Source organism: Geospiza fortis, unplaced genomic scaffold (genome assembly GCF_000277835.1).
Source record: "Geospiza fortis unplaced genomic scaffold, GeoFor_1.0 scaffold506, whole genome shotgun sequence".
NCBI classification, from domain to species: Eukaryota; Metazoa; Chordata; class Aves; order Passeriformes; family Thraupidae; genus Geospiza; species Geospiza fortis.
In genome coordinates, this window is record NW_005054493.1 from 624,324 (window position 1) to 646,618 (window position 22,295).

The 22,295-nt window shown below is 40.0% G+C and overlaps 1 protein-coding gene across 1 annotated transcript in view; it reads left to right on the forward strand.

The window, feature by feature from the left end:
• The window catches only part of CEP350 (centrosomal protein 350), a 71,773-nt gene that overhangs the window by 2,204 nt on the left and 47,274 nt on the right, over positions 1-22,295 (forward strand). Inside the window, exons 2-9 of the mRNA XM_031063301.1 lie at positions 10,309-10,394; positions 12,006-12,049; positions 12,965-13,079; positions 13,683-13,815; positions 14,821-15,407; positions 15,916-16,026; positions 18,442-18,555; positions 21,815-21,958. Of these exons, the coding sequence (XP_030919161.1) occupies positions 10,322-10,394; positions 12,006-12,049; positions 12,965-13,079; positions 13,683-13,815; positions 14,821-15,407; positions 15,916-16,026; positions 18,442-18,555; positions 21,815-21,958 (1,321 nt within the window). The 5' untranslated portion in view covers positions 10,309-10,321. The remainder of the gene's footprint in view (positions 1-10,308; positions 10,395-12,005; positions 12,050-12,964; positions 13,080-13,682; positions 13,816-14,820; positions 15,408-15,915; positions 16,027-18,441; positions 18,556-21,814; positions 21,959-22,295) is intronic.

The window sequence follows — 22,295 nt, forward strand, 5'->3', positions numbered from 1 at the left end:
GCCCGGCTCCGGCGTCTCCGCGGCATCCGCTTCACCCGTTAAGTCTCTTTCTTATCTTAGTTTTAATTTGTTTTCCGCTGCTTGGCGTACCGGGAGGTGGCGGGTGAACGGAGAGGGTTGGGGTGCTCCTTTTCGCTGTTGTCTTTTCGCGTTCTGGGGGAAACCGCCGATCCCGGGTGTTTCTGCGGACAAACAGAAACACAGCCCGGGGTGGCCTCGCTGCTCTCGGAGCCGGCCCGAACACCGGGACGGCGCTTTTAAAGTTTAAATGTGCGCTTTGCTAAATGCGTGCTGGTGCCGTGCCAGGGCGTCCTGCCCCGGCATTGCGGCATCGCTCGGTGTCTGCCCGCTCAAAGTCCTCCTGACATCCCCGGCGGCATCTGCCCCGAGCGCTCTCTGACTTCATCGCTGCCATTCTCTGTGCCTGTTGGAGGCATAAAGGTATGACTGGGTTGTTTTGTTGGTTTTTGTTTTTTTTTTTTCCCTGTGGATGCAGTTTTGTGTGGTGTATTGCCTGCTGTCGCTGTAGGTTTTGTGGAATCGTTAGGGTGCTCAGGCAACTGGAATAGGTTGCCCAGGGAGGTGGTGGAGTTAACATCCTCAGAGGTGTTTAGGATGTTTGATGATCTTAAAGGTGTCTTCCAACCTTGACGATTTTCTGATTCTCTGATTGTTTCTGTCTCTGGGTATAAGCTGTAGCTCAGCAGCTGAGCATCTCCTGGCACATTGTGTAAGTTTGCAGGTAGAGGTTCGTCTGTCAAATAGCATCATTGTGTAGATGAACAATCCACTGTCTTGAAATTGAAAATTTAACACTTGACTGGTCGGTTCTGGAGGGAGAGGGGATTTGTCATCTTAAGCTGCTTCAACTGTTCTCCTGATTTGAAAACTCAAAGTACAGTGACCAAAAGTGTTTGTGGGACAAACACTTGGAGCTGTAAGTGATTCAGTGCTTTGCATGCAAGTTCTCAGTGTTCTGTCGGGCTGTCTGCACCGACGGGCTGAGTTTTGCTGTCTCTTTGCTATAGTTCTGGTTGCTGCAACAGTTTCATTAGGTAATGTTTGAGATAATTAGATACAGCCGAGGGTGTGGCCAGGTGAACACTGTAAACTGTCGAAGGCTTCGGTTTCTGTGAGTGATGCTGCTTTAAACAGAAGGTATCCTGCTCCCACTAAGCCAAGCAACTTAATTTATGGAGTAATGGAACGTTTCTGCAAGGGGCCAGGGTACCGTGGAAATCTCCTGCATCCAAAGGAGGGTGGGCAGCATCTTGAGAGAGGTGATTGTGTCCCTCTTGTCCTCTCTTGTGAGACCTCACCTGGGGTGCTGTGTAAGTTCAGTGTCCCCAGCGTAGGAAGGACATGGAGCTGCTGGAGCAGGTCCAGAGGAGGCCACAAAGTTGGTAAGAGAACAGGAGCATCTCTCCTGTGAAGACAGGCTGAGAACGCTGGGGCTGTTCAGAGAAGATTGCATGGAGACCTCGCAGCATGCTCAGTGTCTGAAGGGACCTACAAGGAAACCAGAGAGGGACTCTTTGTTGGGAACTATAGAGGTAGGACAAGAGGGAATGGCTTCAAACTGAGAGATTGGGTTTAGCTTAAGCCCTGAGAAGAAATTCTTCCCTGTGAGGGTGGTGAGGCTCTGGCACAGAGCTCACAGAGCTGTGGCTGCCCCTTCTCTGGAAGTGTTCAAGACTGGATTGGATGGGGCTCAGACCAGCCTGGGATAGTGGAAGGTGTCCATGGCCAGGAGTTGGAACTAAATGATCTTTAAAGTCCCTTCCAGCCCAAACCATTGTAGGATTCTGTGTTGCTGATTGGCATGGATCATCTTGCAGGCTGCCTAGGCTGGGTGTGGTGGTGACTGAGAGAAAGTGATTTTAAAATTATGAACATCTTGTTTGCGTGGGTTTGTTTTACTAAGCTTTGGTGCATAGCTCAGGTTTGAACACTGTCCTGATAAACCAGTCCCAACGTGGATCATGTCTTTTCTGTCTTGAAATAACTTTGTTGGCAATTTCTGTCACCACAGCATAGGCATCCCTTAAATGGGTAAGAATCTAATCTTGGAGTTGCTACATCTGTACTGAAGGTTTTGTTCACTTGGATGTGATGAACTTTGTGTCTCCTTTCACCCCTCTACCAGACATCCAGCTGCTTTCTGCTAAAAAGGTTTCCTTGTATCAAGCAGACTTGTGGATAAAGTCATTAATGAGTTTAGTCCCATTGGCTTTGGAGTGCTCAAATGAGGCTGCAGTGCTATTAATGTGATTCCAGTTAGGTTTGAAATCAGGAGTGTCAGTGCACACAGCACTGGATCTATTCTGTATTACCATCTCTGGGAGGTGGGTGAAGCTGCACAACATAACATGAATGGTGTCATGTGCTGCTGCTGCTTCTTTCCTCCCATTTTGTCCCGGCAGCAACCTGAGAAACTGAAAGAAAAGTCACCATAAAAGAAAAATTATTATTTTACTGCCAGTTGAGTGAGTTGAACTGGCTTGTGATGCAGTCAGGTGAGCCTTGCATCTATGACAGTGACATGATTGGTAGAGAAGGTAGCAAGGAATATTTGGATTCTTTCATCACTGTGGAGCTGCTAAATCTGCTCAACTCCACCTTGAAAACTTACAGCAGAACTGTTTAACTCTGCTATTGATGTACTTAAACTAATTCATGCTATTCAAATCAATATGAGTGTTAATATAAGATCAGGTGTTGTGATACAGTAATGATAACAGAAGGACTTTGGTGGTTGAGTGCAGAAAGAAAACTTTCCCAGTGCAGTCAATATATCAGGCATGTGGCTGGATTACACCAGAAGTGTAAAATTTATCCATAGATGTAAGTGCTTGGAAGATAGATGTGTATCATTGTGCTAATGATATAATAGGCTTTAATGGACTGCTCCATTGAGAATAAAATTACTTGTATGCCTAAGTCTGAAACCTTTGTCAATATGCTACAGAAAGAATAGAGCAAATAAATGAACTAATCAATTATACCAGGTCAATTGAACCTTAGTGAATGCTAACAGAAATTCTGGCTGGTTTAGCTTCCTAAGAGCGCTTCTCACTGGTGGCAGAATTTCTCACTAAGTCACATCCATGGCAATGCACCAGGTGGAGGTCTCAAACTGAAACAGAAAAACTTTTAAAGGGATGGTGTTATTTAAAGATGAGAAAATATCTTATTGCTACATTTAGCTAGATCAAGAAAAAGTCTTTTAGCAGAGTCCTGGTATCTGCCTTTGTAATGCCAGGTCAGAAACAGAACTGGTGGTCACTGTTCAGCTTGTGAAGTTTTTGTGTTTGGGGTGTTTTGACACCTTGTGTTGTTATTGAGACAGTATTTAGATGCTCCTTCTGAATGCAATTCTGAGCAGAGGTATCAAAGGTGAGAAAGTGGCATTTGGAGCATTTTTCCATGAAGTTTTCATGCACTTTAGTCTGCTTTGAGAGAAAACAGCAATCATCCTGCAGTTGACACAGCTGCAGGTGAAGTTGCTTCTGTGCTCATGGTTGTGTTGAGGCATTGAAAGTTGCTGTTCTTCTCAAAATTGACAGCTCTGGTTCTTGTACCTGGCTGAGGGCATTGCCTGTAAGTTCTAAGAAGGCTCCTTCACAATGGAGTGTTCCTTGTGAGATGAGACAGAGCTTGAAGAATTTGAGCATATTCTGATAAATGGATTTATTGTGGGCTGCAAGAATTGAAATCTTCTAATGTGCAGTTTCTGGTAACCGGAGGTGGAACGAGTGAACAAAGTCTTGTTTTGATGCTGAGGAAAGAAAACGCAGGAGTACTTTATTGGTTCTAGGAACTGGGGTATTTTCTTCTCTGTCATAAATGCTAAGATCTTTGAAGTCAAAGAAAATACAGAACTTGTGAATGGATAGGCAAAGCCTTGTGTGCATCTCCTTAATAAATGGATGCATTCTCTGTGCCTTTGTACTCTGATTTCTTCATGAACAATGAATCAAGTTACACTAGCTGTCACAACATTCATTTCAATAGATTTCCTCAGAGTACCTCGTGGCACGTGATGCAGCAGAGGAAGACATTCCATTTCAGTAAAACCACTAGTCCCTTTTTAGGGCCAGTTTTATTTTTTTTATCACTTCTCCGTCGCTTGTGATGAAGCAGAGACACTTTTGCAAGTTGCCATGTCTTTTCATAGCAAAAGGATGTGGTAAATGTCCATTCTCAGCATACAGTTGGAAAGAATCAGATCCAGAAATGTTTCATTTATAGAGAAATCTTCACTACAGTTTGGATGCTAATTTAGTAGCTGACTAGTGCCAATGATTTCATCATAGAACTCAGGAAACATATTTGTATTTTCTACTGGAGTTTTTTTGACATTTGATGGATGTGTGTTTATATCATTTATCTTCCTGGTTAAAAGCTAGAGGTAGTGACACATGCTTTGAAATTTTTAAGTGCTCTTCTCTCTGCAAGTGTGTGGTGTATCTTGATTGCTCTTTTTTTGTACTGCCTTAGTATCCTTAAAGTTTTCTTGTTATCTAGCTTGAGACAGATCACATTTTATTTATTTTACTTATGAAGCTTTTGTTTTGTTTTAGTTATTTTCCAAAGTAATGATATTTGGAATGTGAGTTCTTCTGGCATATATACTGCTTGTGTTACAAGACAAAATATTGAATATTGTCTAAAATTAGATCACTCAGAGCAGCTAACATTCATGAGCTCCTTGGCCATTGCTGGTGTTCACTTCCTTTACATTTCATTTGAAAGCTTATTATATAAATGAGCATTGGAAGAAGGTGGGTGGAGGACCTGCCTCATTCTGCAGTGTCAGCTGTAGATTCTGGAGATGTGGAGCTTTTTGGACAAACATGTCATGCATTTGTTTGTTGTGCTGGAATTTGTCCTTAGTCCTGAGGAAGGTCAGTACATTGCCTGCATCTGATAGTGTTGAAAGGCAAAGTTTGCTCAAAATATGCTCTGGCCAAAGGAAGAATATGTCACTCTTGTATCAAAAAACATTTTAAAAGCTCATATGCATAACCAAAACAAGTCTTAGAACAATGTATTATGGATATTTTTAACTCTCATTTCAGTGAGATAATGCGATATGATAAGGACTTGGATTCCAGAAAAATGAGTAGGTTAACGTTATTTTTATTCCAGACTCAAGCATATAATAATAAATTGTATTTTGTGGTATTTGAGAAGACATAGAAAGTGTTTCTGGCATCTTTAAATATAATTTCCATCACTTTCAGTGGACTGGCTCAGCAAAACAATTTGCTCAACTGGGTCTGCCTGTGCCTGTCCACCTTTGTCTGTTCCTGCCAGCAGTGCAGAGCTTTAGCTGCACAGACAGGAGCTCCAGAGGGTCTTTTAAGATTCAAAAGTCACCTTTGTATTTATTCATGGAAACTTAAAATGTTTTTGCAAACAGGAAAAAAAAAAATTATTTGTGTCTGTGTCCATTTCCTCCACAGACAGGTGTGCACTGTGTGAGGTGTGGGTGCACTGGGACACACTGGCCAGGGTGCCCTTGAGCTCCAGTGCTATCTCCACTGGGAAGAAGAAAATGAATGGTTCTTGTTTTGCCCAGTCCCACTGCTCTCCTCGAGGCAAAGGCAAGAGCAGCTTCACACATTTGCTCCTGGGAAGCAGCAGCCAGTACTGAGATTGATCCAACTGTTCACCAATGTTTTCACCCCTTCTCATTCTTGCATGGAGGGTGTTGTTTACAGTATGACATAGGTAAAACTAATAAAGCATAAAAACCTGGCAGAATTCTTTTAGCCTGTACCAGACTCCCAGTTCACTTTGCTTTACCACATAAGCCCATTGACTTTCTGCCTGAATAAGGCAAGGAGACACCCAGGCATATAGAAAGGAAAAGATTGCTTCTTTTATTGGCACTGGTGCGTTATTTTTGCTTAAACTGCATAAAATGTTATCCTTGTGCACTGTGTACCCAGTTTGTAGCAAAATCTGTCACTATGTGGATAAAACATTTGAGAATATCCCATAGAAGTCAATGTTAATAACTTGTTTCATTCCATACTCTTAGCAAACTTTCATATTTTCTTTTGTGGTATCCCTTTCATTTAGTATCCCTGGTGTTTTTGTAAGAAACAAAGTCTTGAGGAACACTGTTCCCTGGGCATACTTAGTTTTTTTCCCCCCCATAACCATGAAATGTTAGTGAAAACAGCAGTGGGTGGGATACTTGTTTTTTTCCCCCCATAACTACGAAATGTTAGTGAAAACAGCAGTGGGTGATCTCTTGCTCACATTGTCTTCCTTCTCTGAATCTGCACAATTCAGTTTCCTCTCCTGTTTCCTTGATTCAGTGCCATGACTTCTGAGTTTCCTTTTCTTACCAAGTTGGTGCTATAAGGAAAAAAAACCTTACCAAGGATCTTTGAAAAACTTCACAATTGGACTGATACACAAGTTTTTTCTTCCTTTTTGCTGCTCTCTGTGCCAGTTCTTTAAAAGTTCATTGCATTTCTCTCACCATCCTAGCTTTCTCATTCTCTTCCATTTTATATCCTGCTTCTCTCACAATTTTCTTTCTCTTTTCCTCAGCCCTGTTTTTAATATCTTCTACATTTTTGTATATCTTTGCTAAGCATATTCTGCTTTCATATCTCCCACTCTTTTTTAAATGCTGTGCTCTTAACTATGTTGACCCCTTGATTTGCTGTCTGTTGTACCTTTCAGTGCCATCCTTGGTATGTTTAGTATTAAATGTGTGGGTTTCTCATGGTCCTTTTTTACATGGCAGTGGTTTTCTCTTTGTTTTCATTTCCTCCTTTCTGGTGCTTTCTCATGCATTTTCTGATCTGTCAGTTCTCTTCAGTGTCTTCTTGTAGGAACAGTGTTTGTAGAAGAGAGTGGTTGTCGGGTCCTGTATCCATCCTCGCATGCAGTTTTTTCCAGGAATTTGGAGTATATTGTTTCCTGTTGTGTTTCTTCTTAGGCCCTCATCTGTAGCAGTTCTGCTGTGCCTTCTCTTATGTACTTTTAGGTTTTTTTTTTGGAAATGTGAATAAAGAATGAGATGAGCACTTGATGTGGGATTGAAACATCAGAACACAATGGTGTTTGTATCTTAATCACTCACCCAAGGAGGGGCTTGGCCAGCCAGCCTTGAATGGACCTGTGTGGGATGTCTGTGTCTCCCAGGGAGCAATCCAATAACCATCAGATTAGTTCTGTTGATTCTGCAGTCTTCCACCTTTTTTCCAACAATATTAAGATTCTCAAAGCCTTATCCAGCCTGTAGATAACCTTGTGCTATCAGTGGTGTCTTCTCAGAAGTTCTTTGGCATTTCATCTTTTGAGCTCAGTCTCTGTAAGGTCAGTATTAAATAGAGATGGTGATTTAGTTTAGCAGAACAAGATGTCTTTGAAGCAATCATTTCAGAATGATTTTAGTTTTTATGTATTTTATCTAAAAGTTATTCATGGGACTTCAAGACAACTCCTGTATTGATTGAAAAGATATAATTTTTTCCTTAGTATTATTCTCTGATCAATATTAATTTCAATCTGTTTTAGTGTTTAACTGGTCTATTACCCTGCATGCAAGTCCTTTAAACAGACACGGTAACTGTCTGGATTTATTTCTTTTTTATTCCCCATCCCTTTTTGTAGTCTTGGTAACATTAAAGAATCTTCTCTGTCTGGTTGAACTTTATGCAGAGGCAGGGTATTGCATTGTACAAGTGTTTGGGTTTTTTTTTAATAGAGTGCTGCTTGTTCATGTCAGCTGTAACAATAGAGAGAAGTTATTTTAGAAATACATAGGAATTCAAAGTTTCTGGAAATCAACATAATTTATTTGTATGTAGGCTTTGAAAAGCTCATAAATTTCTCCCACCCTTCCAAAGGATTGGGAGAGGGACACCTAAACCCCAAACCCTCAGAGTTATGATTACATCAGGACTGAAAATTGCTGCAGTGTTGCCTTCCTGAAACTGTAGACAGCTCCAGAGTGCTCGGTTCTGACATGGCTTTTGTTTCAATCAGCAGCAGCCTGAGTTTAGCAGAACTGCTCAGTGAATCTCAGGGGCTGCTCTGAAGCCAGTGAGGCTCAAACTTTACACTTGGAGCTGGTACTGCAGCTGTGCCTTAGGATGAGTACAGCAAGATGCTTTCTGATTTCTTCCCAGCTTGGAGGAGAGATTGAATGGCCTTTTCCTGAGGGGCATTGGAGGCTTTTGAAGGCGTTGAGATAGAATTATTGACCACGGTGATCCTCAGCACACACCTGTGGGAATAACTCAGTGTCTCTTACACCGTGTATGGAGTGCACTATATAAGGTGTTCTCTGAAGTGTTTCACTGTCTGAATGAGTTCTGTTCAGCTCAGGTAAAGCACTGGCAGTTTAGAGTGTCAGGATGAAAGCTATTAACAAGCAATTTCAGATTGTTTAATCTGGTACTTTTCATATAGATACATAGAGTGTGTTACAAGTCTACATTTGCATGGCTTCCTAAAATAAACCAGATATATATTTGTACATGTGAAATAAAGAGAACAATTATAGTCCCTGATTAAGTTTTCTTATCTATACTAATAATTCTAATGATAAGAATAAATCCCAAGCAATTACGTGAGGATGGATACTTAATCCTTTAATAGATGTTTGCTTGTACAGAAGTTATCCAATTAAATTTACATATTGAGTAGGTTTTGTTACAAGAGTGTTTGGGCAAGAAACTGATACTGGTATGATACAGTATTTTCAGCAGTTCTCTATGGAAAATTCCCTCGTTTTTATTAATATTTATTTTCTGCATTTCTAGCTCAACAGCTCTTTTCCTCAGTGATGGAGAGGATGAGCTGGATGATTTCCAGGGCAGGGCAGTGCTGTGATTTACAGCATGAATGATGTGAGGCACAAAGTGCTGTTCTGCATGAATGAGCTCTTCAGCACCTGTCCTAGAAGCTGAATTTTCTAACGACACTTGGCTTAATGCCCATAACTATTGGATACTTAGAAATACACCCACCCTTCCTTTCTAGAATTTCTGAATTATTGTGGACTTGTGTTTTTGTACCTACATATGTAAGCTTCCATGCCTTTTCCTTACTCTTTCATACATTCTTTCCTTACTCTTTCAAACACTTACTTGACCTCATCAGAGAAAGTCGTTACTAAAGGTCTTTTGAAGACCTGTGGTTTTTTTATTGATAGTTTTTTTCCTGGGGCATAAGAACAGATTTTTGGGATAACTTACTGCTATAAATACAGGATATATGACTAAATGTAAGACCAAACTTTACTGCTGGTCGCTGTGAGTATCCTTAAAACCACATATGATAAAAATCCTTATCACAAAATATATGGGCAAAAATCTGTTTCAGGAAGTAGTACATAGTGTTAATTTTGGTCTGCTTTTACCAGAAGATTGATCTTTATATTTGATTGCTTTTTTATGTGGCACAGTGTTGAGAAGAGCAAAAGAAATTTTCAGTAATTAAAAAATAAGGGAAATTACATCTGGGAGTTCATGAAAGAAGAGAGAGGAGAATGTGCTTTTATGACTCCTTCAGAGGTCTAGAACTTCCTGTTGGATTTCTGTGGTCACCTGATTGTTTCTTTCCATAACAGAAGTGTTGTCATTGTATTATGAAGACAGCTCAGTAAGCATGTGCTGGGTTCTTTTTCTGTTGTTTGGGTTTTTTTTTTCCTTTTCTCCTTTATAAAAACTGCTTTGGTGGTAGTGGCTGGGAGTTCACACGAATTTTAGATTCACTGTGAGTCTTAACTTCAAAGTTCACAGGAAAACAATGGTGGCACAAGCCTTGTCTTTTTTCCTGGCTGTGGTGTCCTGCCATGTGGTTCTGCCATGCCTTTTCCTTTTCCAGAGGTTTGGGACACATTCAGTCTGTCACTGGTGGGGTTGGGTATTTTCCCTATTTATAGGTTCATGCCATGTTGTGCTGTCTTTCTTAGGCCTGTGTGTGCAGTATTCCAGTGTGGACTTCTTCAGACTTGCTGCAGTACTTGTTACTCTGATCTAAATTGCATCGACCTCTAGGCCTCCTTTTATCAAGTTAATGTTTCTTGATGACAGGGAACAAAATCAAACCCTTCTTTATCCATGGAATTACGTGGTTTCTGCAGGAAGCTGTGACCACATCTGTGATTTCATGCTGATTATCTGACCTTGTTCATGATGAAGGTTTGAAGTCATCAGATGAGGTAGACATTCATCATAATGATCAAGGTTATGTTCTCTTTAGACCAAGACAGATTTGCTTTTACTTTATCCCTCTTTGATTCTTACAGGACTCTTTTTTTTTTTTTTTTAGGTAAATTGACACGATGTGGAGCAGCAAGTCTAATGAGGTGCCTCTACAAAATCTGAGGCATAACCAAAGCAAGGATTCTACCAGAGGTGAAGGTTTTCTCTGTTCTGCTGCCTTGTTTTGGGAGATATTTTGTCATGAGTTGTTTGAAACTTTGGGGAATTGTTCCAGAAAGCATTCTTCTGCCTCTGATTGGGAGTAAGAGCATGTGTTCTGTGGCTTCCTTTTTGCAGATAGCAGTTTTGTACTCTGATCTCTGGAGTATTTGCTGATCTGCATTAGCAGTTGCCAGCCTGGGATATGGTTGCCAAGATGGCACAGAGACAGATTTTTTTTAAAGTGCTGTAGAGGAGGAGCAGTGCAGGAGCAGAAATTGGGAACTGTTGGTTCTTGAAGGAAGTGAGGAAGAGCCTCTGACAGTTGCTCAGTTCCAGAGTGGTGAAGACATTTGAATAGCAACAATACATCTCTGCTAGGATGACTTTTACAGCACTTTTGTCTCCCTTAGTTGGAGAAATTGTTTAGCCTTTTACTGTTATGATTACTTTAATTTAGGAAAGGAGGGGGCAGAAAAATTTTAAAATGACAGTACTTCCCTGAAAAAATCTTCCCAGAAAGGAAGGTCTCATCTGTAGAGCAACTGAGTCGCGTGCTAAGCCTGTGGTTCGAGATCGATCATATGATCTCCAGTGTGACAAAACTGGACTCCAGAAGTTGTTTTACAAGCAGAGGAAGATTATTATTTTATCTGTAAGAGAACATTATTGCTGATTATTTCCTGTGATATGTCCAGTTTCTTTTAAAATTGCCTACTTTTTGAAGCTGTTGTGTTCTGTGCACAAGCACCATCTCTAGAAGTCAAAGCAGAGTTGTTTCTGTGCTGCTTCCCTAACCCTTTTCCTTTGTGGTGTTGTATTTTGCCTGAAATGAAATTGGCAGGTTTTTTACTATAAGGAAGAGATTATTTCTTTCAGCTGTTACTACTACTCTCCATGGTTCTGACATAAGGATGTTGTGTTTTATAAACCATTAGATTGTAAGAACCATTAGAAAACAAAAGAGGGGAACCGAGGAAGGTAAATATTTATAGAGGAAAACACTACTACATCCTCCTGAGCTCAATTGCTTATGGAGTAGGTGCTGTCTGTTTAGATTAAAAGGCTTGGGTTAGTACCCCCTGCTTGTTCACAAACATTATTTCTGTTTTGTTTGTAGGGTGTACAGTTCAGAAAGATTACTGTTCATAATTCTGCCGTTCGGAGCTGGGGTTTTGAGTAGAGTCTTTCAGTGACCATGTATTCATGCTTGGTTTACTGAAGAAGAAAATGGAAAGGGGAAAAAAAAGGTAGTTAAACTGTAGTATAGTAGAAAAATATAAAGTATTTTTGTTGGGGTAGATAACCAGCTTCATTTTATCTTCTAAACATCTTCTATTATATGTGGTGGATTTGATTTCAGGGGTCATCATGCATTCAACCTAATTTAGTAAACTCATAATATATTACATTAAATGCTTTATAACTTTGCTAAGATGAGCCTTGACTGATAACAGTCTTTCATGGAGGAAATTTACAGGTGGGAACTGTGTTGTGAAAATAACTTGATTAACAAGAGAATTAAAATTGTTTTGAAGCAACATTTTATTTCATTGTTTTTCATGTACTAATGAGAAATTAATTTCTTTGTTTCTGCCCTGGAAGATCTAACTGCAGCATGGGCTTCTATTTCTCAGACTAAGGCTGCTGTAAGTACATTTTTTAACTTTCTTTTTTGTTCCTTTGGGATTGTTTGGTTTGGGTTTTTTTACTCATTTTCAAATCAGTTAGTGGCTACAAAAGCTTTTACCAAAATATTTTACTCACTGATTGTCTCTTCAACAAGTTGTGAATAGCACAAAGCCATTGGAGTATGTAAATGTTGAACATTGCTTTATCTTGGAAAAAGTTTTCTGCACACAAGGAGAAGCTTTTGTCACAGCAAGCTTAATACCTTTTTATTTAACAAAGTGGTGATGTCACATTTTTCTGAAAACTTGGAAAAATACCTCTCCTCTGCTTACTCAAACCAGTCAGAAACTGGGGCAACACCAGTGGATTTAATAATTTTCCATTCTGAGCATGGCAGTTGCTGTATTTCTGTGGGAATTAACTTAGGTGCATAAGATGATGTAGTAGTGTCTAAGATCTGACTTCACTGAGGCCAAGCAGTTTGGGTTTGCATGGAATTCAGCTCTTTCCCATAGCCATGTCCCTCTTTTTTCTCAATAGCTGAGCATCAGTTTGGGGTTTTACATGTGGAATTTGTATCATGCTCCATTTATAAGGGAGTATTACAGAATTTTTTCCAAGTGGCATTAATATTTTATTCAGGCCAAGCATTAAGTCTCTGAATGGCATGTTATTATTTTTTTCAAAACAGCCTATTTAAGGGAACAAAACTATGCAACAAACCTAATTTAGATAATCTTATTAAACAAAACTTAATAGTAGTTTCTGGCCATAAGACCATACAGTTTTGCAACATCAGCATTGTGAAGTTGCTCTTGCCTGCAATTTGACTCGTTGTGAAAAATGAAAAACTTGTCATGTTTGGGGGGAAATAAAAATATAGCTTAAAAATAGAAAACAATGTTCCAATTTGCATTATCTTCCAATTCTAGCTACGTCATATAGAGAACAAATTGGAAATAGCTCCCACCAGCACGGCTGTGTTCGATTCAGTCATGGATGCCAAGAAGCCCTCTGCTAGTACCAGCAGGAAGAGCAGCAGGAAGGGTATGTATTATTGAGGAGAGAACGTGTAAGGCAGCATAAAGCCACTGCATTCTGGGAAAGCTTGGGTCCTCCCTGCCCCCAGCTTGTCTCCTGCCTGTGGTCTTTATTCCTGAGACTCTGTTTGCCCAGAAGAAACTGATGTTTCCTTCCCTGAGCTTAGGAAGGAGAGTATTCTATCCCAGTCTGTTGGTTAGAGGGGGTGACAGGACCCATGCAGTGCTTATCCCACTCTGACAGGAAATTTGCTAAATTTCTGTTATCTGACTGAAAGAGAGCATTTGCTTCTAGGAAGTAAGCCCTCATTTAATATACTAAGAGCGTTCTGGTAGTGTGCTACTGAAGAACAGACAGATCGACCTCTAGTGGCAACACAGCCAACTTCAAAGATTTAATTACTTATAATTAATCTTTAAACATTATTATCTCTCTTTAAGTATGGTCATTGTTTCAAGCACTTACTGCCTTGCTCCTGGTTGTTGAAATCAGTTTGTTGAAAGAGAGAGCTGCTCAAACCCAAGAAGGACTATGTCAATGATTCAGCCCCAGGAGCTTTCTCTTTCTGGAGAGGTAGATACATAGAGCATTCTTTGTTTTCTGCTTCAGGTTCCCGGTCCTCCAGCCAAAACAAATCAAGCAAGGAGAAGTCCTCACGCAGCCCTCTTCGAGCAACCACTCTGGAAAGCAATGTGAAAAAATGCAGTCGTGTGGAATTTCGTGAGCCATTGGCTTCATACAGGTTAGTGCTGGGACAGCTGACTATCGAAGAAAAACATGCTAAGATCAGATTTAAGCTAACAGTGATGTTTTTGACACCTCCTCAAAAACTGGTTTGCTTCCTCCCATCACCTGCCCACGTGACAGCATGTGTTGTTGGACTTTTTAGTAAATATTACAAATTTATTTGGTGAATATGAGTTTAAAGTCAACTGTTTTGAAATGGGGCCAGGTCATCAAGTGGTAGGGCTGTGGCATTAGTGACCTGATGGGTTTGATAGGTATTTAGTTTCAGTAATAAGAACCAAAAAGACTGTTTCCTTATGCTTTTCCAGCTTTGTTTCATTAGTTCTTCAGCATATGTTCCCAAATGTGTTACCAAGACAGTGTGGAGCAAGAATAGTAGTAGTAGTACTAGAGCTAGTACTAAAGTCACGTTTTTGTGAGTGTGAGAAACTCCTATAAGTACAGCTTCTCATGGAACAAAAGTGGTACAGAACACAGAAGGGGCCATAGGACACAATTATTATCCTGACATCTAAGTTTTGGTCTCTTTTTCCATTACTTGAGTCAGCTGTGAGGTGGTCCTCCTTGTTGCATGTGACAGGGGTTAATTGTCTTCTGATTTGGGTCAATTTTGTTCATTGAATAGCTCATGTACTAATTATGCTTATGTCTATACTTGTTATTTAAGGCTTTTCTCTTTTAAATTGAAGGGTGACATTACTGCTTGCTCATTTCATAGTCTTCAACATTATATATAGTTCTTTTCAGACAGACAGTGCAACAAATGAAATTTTGAACAGAAGTCTCTTTCTGTTTGATCAGACTTGCACTATTAAATATAAGGAGGTCAGACTTTAAAAGAACTTGCCTTTAAAGTGGAGCCAGAGTAGAGGAAATAATTCATTTATTTGATGAATGTGCTGATTGCTGAGTTTGAGGGTCCTACATTTGTGTTTCTGACAGTGAATTTTTCCCCCTTCTGTTACATTGGGGATTTATATAGTTCTCTGTCTTACCGCAGTTCTAGCCAGCTTGAGGCCAAGCAGCTGCTATCTAGTTTGGAGCTGAGTGAAGCAGAAGGGAAGAGTGAACTCCCAGGCTGCCTGGCACACGAGAGGGACGAGCGGGATCGGCACAGCAGAGCCTTTGACAGCCCCTTCCCTTCTGCTGCAGACGAGACCATCGTGAGGTACCTGAATGACCGACCCACAATCAACGCCTTGCAGAGTAATGAGCCATTTCCTAGGCTTGCAGCACTTTCCAGACTGGAAGAAGAAAAAACCAGTGGCTCCAGGGGAGATGAAAGTAGCACTAGAGCTTCTCAGAGTATCACGTCCCAGGACAGTGAACTGAAAGTGTCTTCCCCTTCTGCCACGAGTATTTGCAGTGCTCACAGGCTGGAAATCCTGAAGCAGCGGCAGCACGATGCCAAGTTGGAGAAGCTGAAGGAGAGGATCCGAAAGCAGTGGGAGCATTCTGAGGAGCTCAGTGGCAGAGGGCAGCACTTGGGGTATGCTGAGCAACCTGTCGTGGTCACTAATGTGGAGAACACAGTGACTCCCAAGGTCAGGAAGGTGACAGCTGTGCCTGCTGCTCCATCTTACAGAGGTATGGAGGTGCAGATCCCCTCCCTGCTGGGTGTATGGGATGAGGGAGCAGAGCTCAATCCACTGAGCAATGTTTCAAAGCATGGACCTGGCTCATAGCTCTCTTTGGGCAATATAAGGGTGCATGGTTTGATCACAGATCACAAGTAAGAAGAAATTCTTGCTAAATTAAAAAAGTGTGCATTCCTTTGAAATTTTTCCTGTCTCTTGTTAGAATTACTATAAAAAGAAGCTTGCTGTATTGGTGTTCACATTGATTGCAATAATTTTTTACGGTCTCAGAGCTTATTGAAAAAGCCTTTCACATTTTTAATAATCTTTCCCTCGCCCATTCTGCTGTTTTTCAACTGCGAGCAAGTGGCAGACTGGTATATTGCTTTCTTCTAATTTAGCATTAGGAATTCACATGGTTACTTTGTTACTTGGCAGTTTCCCATCCCTTCCGCTCTAACAAAGCTGTATTTACATTTTATGGAGTTATTTTCAACTCTTGAGTCTTTTACTTTCAGGTTTCAATACTGCTGAAACAAGGATTCGCACTGCAGATGGAAAGATCTGGCATGCAGATGAGTTTCGTATTGGTCGGGAGCTTTACAGAGATATTGCACTCCAGTTAAAAGGTGAGCCACAAATAGAATTGATTAAGCCACAAAACTTTCTCTAAGAGACAGAGATACGTATTTTGTACAAGTCTACAAAGTCATGGGAACAAAAAATTGAAGGAATGAGTGTTGAATATATTGTAATTCTCTCCTCGGGAGGAATAATTTACTGAACACTAAAACAACAACAAAATTAGTCCTTCTCCCAGTTCTCTCATTCAAATACTTCTAATAAAAAAACAGTACCAAAAAGAATGCCAAGTAATGGCATTTCTTTGAAACAGGAAAAAAGAAAACTCTCCATTAGAATAACTTTTGTTTAATTTTGTGGCTTTTTTATACATATTTGCATGAATGAGTACAATTTCCTGGTTAAAAGTACAAAACCCACTTTTGGTTTCTGTTTTCAAATGTACTACTCCAAGACACAATCTTTATTCATCCTCCACTCTGAAAAACTGCAGTACCATTGGCAGCTCTTTTCTCTGGGTGAGCTGGACTAGGATGCCCAAGTGTGCTTTTTTAATTTGCTAGGCTGGTACAGTAAAGTGCTGTGAGCTTGAATTGCCTCTGACTGACTGAGCTGGGAGAGGGGGAAGAGATCAGGTGAATAAAATGGAAGGGAATGGAAAATAAAAACCCCAGAGAACCTCTAGTTTTGCAGTAAGAGCTTACTTATTCAGAATAACTTTTCTCTTTGCTCAAAACATTTAAGACTGAAGGAAAATGTGTTGGGATTTAAATCTGTAGGTATCTGTGTAGTAATAAACCAATTTGTCTTTTTTCCTTGTACAACTTGATAAGTTACCAAGGACTTTTTATGGAATCACTCATAAAAAATAGTTCAGAAAGAAGAGATGCTCCTTTCCAGTAAAATTATTTGGCAAATATTTTTGCACTGTTCAGATCAGTCTGTGAAATTAATGCTAAATTTCCACAGACATTTAATCTACACTAACTTTTTTTTTTAATTTTGGCAAGCATAACAAGCTGTTTATAGAAATTCAGGGTTTTTTTTGAAAGCTTTGTTGAAGAGATCCAATTAAAAGGCATTTGGATCATGTGTCCAGTGCCTACAAAAGGAAGGAGCTGTGTGTGTGTTGATCCACACTTCTGTCCTGATGCCATGTGTAGAACAGCTGTTGTGGAACGTGTCTCCTTTCTGAGCTGAAAAGATTATACTGAATATCTGATTGCTAGTAAACAAATGCTGGTGCTACACATAATATGTACTGTAAATTTATTTTTAGGTTGTCAGATTATCTACCCATGTGTTACTTCTGCATTAAATTTACACCATGTGGTGTTTTGGGTGTGTAGAGTCAGTTGTATCAGAACTGTTCTTTGCTCTCTAGTGCTGAAATAATCTGTTATATCTCTAATATCTACAGCAGCACTCTTCTTTCCAACAAAAATATTTTTATGTATAAGCATAAACCATACAGGATGTCTTCATCTTTGTATAGCAGTTAGGCTAGAGGATATTGTATGGAATCCAAGTTTCCAGTAATTTTGTCTTAAAGATGTTCAGGATTTGCCATAGTAGAACAAAATTGCTGTAATAGGAGCAGGGTGGGAAGCAGCCTGTACTTTCCTGGAGTCAGGAAAGGGCTGTTTGTTGCTAGAAGAAGTGAGTAGGATGTTAACTTTCTGCAAATGCAATCACTGAGGCTTGTGGTACTCAGTGCATTGATTGCCTTACCTGCTCTTGTTGTCAGCCTTATAGAAAATTTGTAAGGAAAGGGTGCTAAGGGTGAGAAAGACTCCAAAAATTTCATTCTTACATCTTTGTTATATGACATCCTGTTCTGCCTCTGATGCTTCCTATGGACATCCATCAGAGAGTGGATTCACGTGAAATTAGGGGCTGTAAATGTTTACATTGGCATCTAAATAAAGCTTCAGATCTCTCCATAGAGGATGTTGCATCTTGGTATTTTTAGGTTATCTGATCCTATTTTTAATGAGGAAGAACCAAAAAACAGTGGGAACAGTGGCCACAGAGTTCTTGATGTGCTGAATGTGCTGTCATGCATTAATGTGGAAGCAGCAGCCCTTGAGTTCAGGAACTACATGTCCTTGTGGAATATTAGAGCAGTAAAATGTAGTATCTTTAGCAGAGGAGAACCAACAATTGTTTAATATAAACTGACAACATTTATTTTAGAATTGAAAACTAACTTTGTAAATATCTCTATGGCCTTGCTGTGGCTTCACTGCCTTCCAGGGCATAGGTAAACAGACCTTGATTCAAAATTCTGTGAGGATTTTAAAGTGCTGGACTGGAAGTCATCGATCTGGGTGTATAATCTGGGACAGTCAGTGAATTCTATTGTGTTTCTCTGAGTTCTGGTTTTTCAGATGCTGAAGCAAGCTTGTTATTCTATGTTCTCCCCTGTGGGATATCACTTAACAGCTTCTGTTTGTTTTTAGAGGGTTCAACAGTGAAAGGAAAATCTAGTGAGAGAAACAAAGAGAAGAAATCTACAAGACCAGTGCGGAAAGTGCAAAAACTGGCACGATTGTCAAGTCCAGAGTCCAAACAAGGTGACTATTTCTGCTGTGGAGGGAGGATTGTTACATGTCCTTCAGAGATAAGTTTTGTCTCAAAGAAGAAAAACAAAAGTGCATTCCTTTAAAAGCCTTCTTAGATGTGCAACAGTGCTGTTGTAGTGAGTGTGTACACTGTGCTGCAGTGGGGGTTGTGTATGGTTTTGTTGTTGAGTGGTGGCTTTGTGCACTTTTGTGGTTTATTTTAATTTTTTGCCTTTCCACTTGCTGTGTGCACCTTGAGGAAACTGCTGCAGAGTGTGAATTTCTTGTGGGGAGAGGTATCCTCAGGTATCTGTCAGGGTTATGTAGACAAAAAGAAGCAGTAGCTCTGCTCTGGATCCTGTCTCTGTTTGGGCTGTGATTAGCTGGTTAAAGCCTGAGCCATGGCTCAATCAGCAGTGCTGAGACATGATCTTAAAATCAGTGCCAGTGGGACTTGCTGAAGTGCTTTCCCATCAGGTGAGGAGGGGCTGCTGTCAGTGGTGTTCTCTGGGCTGATTTCTCAGTGGGGAAGCAGAGAACAGGATGCTCCTAGTTTTTCTCTGGTTATTGTTCTTCCATGTTTCAAGTTATTGCTATTCTGCAGTTTCAGTTCTGGCTTAACCCACTCCTGGCTTTTTCAGTTGGTGAAAGAATGTAAACACACATTCCCCGAGTAGTCTTCCAAATCTTGGTATTTTAAAAGAAATGTTTATTTCTTTTACCAACTGATAACTTTTTTCCCCACTGTTGTCTGACAATTCCACTGATTATTAAATACAGTTTAATTATTTAGAGAAGATGATGCAAACAGGTTTCTCTAGAGTAGTGCCTTATAGAAGAAAATAAAGCACATGTGGAATTCTGACAGTGCTTCTTAGTTTTCCAGTAGTGTGAATCTTTGATAGTGGCAGCAAAAGAATTAGGAAGACTTGCAGATATGCTTTGTATTTGGTTTTAGTTTTCGTACAAAGTGAGTAGCTATGGCTGCAATCACACACAGAGCAATTTCTTTTCTTTAAATATATGCAAGTTTGGGCACCTTTTGAACCCTTCTTAAGGTGTTCTATTTTTCCTTATGTACAGTGACCCATAATCTGTAAACATTTTGTAGAAATAAAAATCAGCTTTAAAAATTATTACAAAGGGTTTTTAGAGAGTGAATATGTGCTTCTGCATGCTGTAAATCCTGCTTGTGAATATTTTTGGTAAGAAATACTAATACTTCAAGTGATAAGCATGGATTTACTCCCTCCTATGCTGATCAATCCCTACTTAAGGAATCACACTCAGCTGTCTTATATATTTATGACAGTTCCAAGTGAGAGAGGAGCACAGGAAAACCCCAGCAATTCTACCCTGTGCCTGAGAGCGTTGTCCAAACCCTTCTTGAGCTCCATCAGTCTTGGGACTATGACCAGTTCCCTGGGGAGTCTGTTCAGTGCCCAAACACCCTCTGAATGAAGAATCCTTTCCTAATACCCAACCTAACCCTCTCCTGACACAACTTCAGGCCATTCCCTCAGGTCCTGTCACTGGTTACTGTGGGGAGGAGATCAGTGCCTACCCCTCTGCTTTCCCTTGTGAGGAAATCCTCTCTGCCTTCAAGGGAGTCAACAGCTGTAAGCTCCAGCCCCTCCATTAAATACAAAGCCACCCCCTGTTATAATGGATTAAATCCATGGAAAATGATGGCCTGAAATCCCTGGAAGACAAGAACCAGCTCTAAGTGTCATGTCCATGCTAGTCCATCCTCCTCCAGTCATTGCAGTAGGAAACTGCTTACCATGGCCAAGGCTATGAATAGCCATGGCTCGTGTTCTGCCCCGTTGGCGTGTTTGAGTTAAACAGCTGACTGGAGATGGAAGATGACACTTTACACTGGCTCTTTAAACACACACAGAACTAATGTGAGAACAGTCAATTCTGCAGGAGAACCCCTTTGGCTGATGCCTCTCTTTCAGAGAGGCTTGTAGTGACATGTTTCAAGTGGCAGCTCTTTTATAAAATACTTGGATAATTTACAATGCAGGCAAAGAGTTCTGCTAGCAAAGGGTTGAATAATGGGCTGCAGACTTTCTAGGTTAAAATAACAACAAGAAAAGGAGTTGGAAACTGAGGACTGGGATTGCCAAAACAATTATTCTGCTGTGCTAGATTTCACTTGACATTGTTGGTATCCTGTCTTCAAAGTGCTCTTGGGGCCAGTACAGTGCCTTTTTTGTTTGGCTGTGATGATCTCATGCTGCAGTGGCTGGGTTTTTTTAGGCAAAGAACTTGGAGGTAGAGCCTGAAATGGAATTGTTAAAAATCAACTGCAAATTATATATTCAAGTTAGGTGCTTTTCTGGCAGTTAAATACCCCTGAAAGGTTTGATTAATTTACAGATTATTAATCATCTGAATTACCTAATTAAATTTTCTATTTTGTACTGTGTTTTTCTCCAAAGCACTTTTAAGGTCATTATTAAAAAAATATTAGTATTGGAAGTTAGTGTGTTGAAAGGTGAGTTGAATAAACCTATTATTTAATCTATCCAATATTAGGTAAACATGCCACCATAACTAGTTGTTATCATTTAATTATATTTAGGATGATAAAATAATCCTAGAACATTTTGATTTGGTTTCTGTCACCTGCAAGGTATTTTGTCCTTGAATTAAGTATCAACTAATAGGGTTTATTCTTAACTGTTTTCAGTGCTGGAACAGAAGTCCCAACTAGGGGACAGTGAGTTAGCATTAGTATAAAACATCTGCTGCTTGATATTTTTTAATCTTCTCACAAGACATGTATCTCACCAATTACCTGTAAAAGCCTTTAAAGTAGTTTTGAGGTTTTTTTCCCTAGCGTTTTAGCTAATATTATTTTGATAGGAAGCTTAAGGGGTTTTTATATCTCACATTTATTTTTGTTTCTCTTATTACAACAATTTAGTTGGTTTTATGTTTTTATGTCTTATTTTTCATATTTGAGTGGTGTTGAACAGCTCTAGAAATATTACCCCTGTCCCTATAAGGCTTGTTTGTATATTTTAGACCTGCATAACCCATTCTTCTTTTTAAAATCAGTTTTTGTAGGACTTTAATGGGCTGCAGTGTGTTTTGGGTGTTACACTGGGACATCAGTGTTCTGGCTGTTTGTATAACTGCAGCTGTACCACTAATGCAGAATTAAATGGTACAGAAATGATGAATGGCTGCAATGATACTTCTTTCTGATACCATGGCAAATCCTCTAGAGCTTGGCTTTTATTTATTCTTTATTTTGAAGGTGGAAACTATGTGATAAGTGCATCCTCCTGGCGGGAGGGACAAAAGCTGGTAAAAAAGATCCTGGGTCCAGCTCCCAGAATAGAACAGGACAGAAGAGCTGTATCCAGTGACAGAACAGGCCGAGAGAGAGCTGCCAAGTCTGGTAAGTTGTTCTTTTATCACTGGACTTACTTCATTTTACTTTGTTATATAACACTGCATGTCTGCAGACTAGAACAGACTTCTGAGATAGAATGTTCTGAGATAGGAGTTTCTTATCAAAATTGCTCCTATTTTTAACCTGGAATTTGAGGGAGGTGGGGGGAAATTTTGCTCACAACATTGGCTGGGGTGCATAAGCTCTGTTCCTGGGTGCATTATGGACTTTTTTGGTGTCATAGTCCCTGCATATGGGACTTGAGGGGTAATATGTGCTGCAAGGGTGCTTGGGGTATCTGGAAAAAATGACAAGCTGCAACCAAAAACATGGACCACCTGCA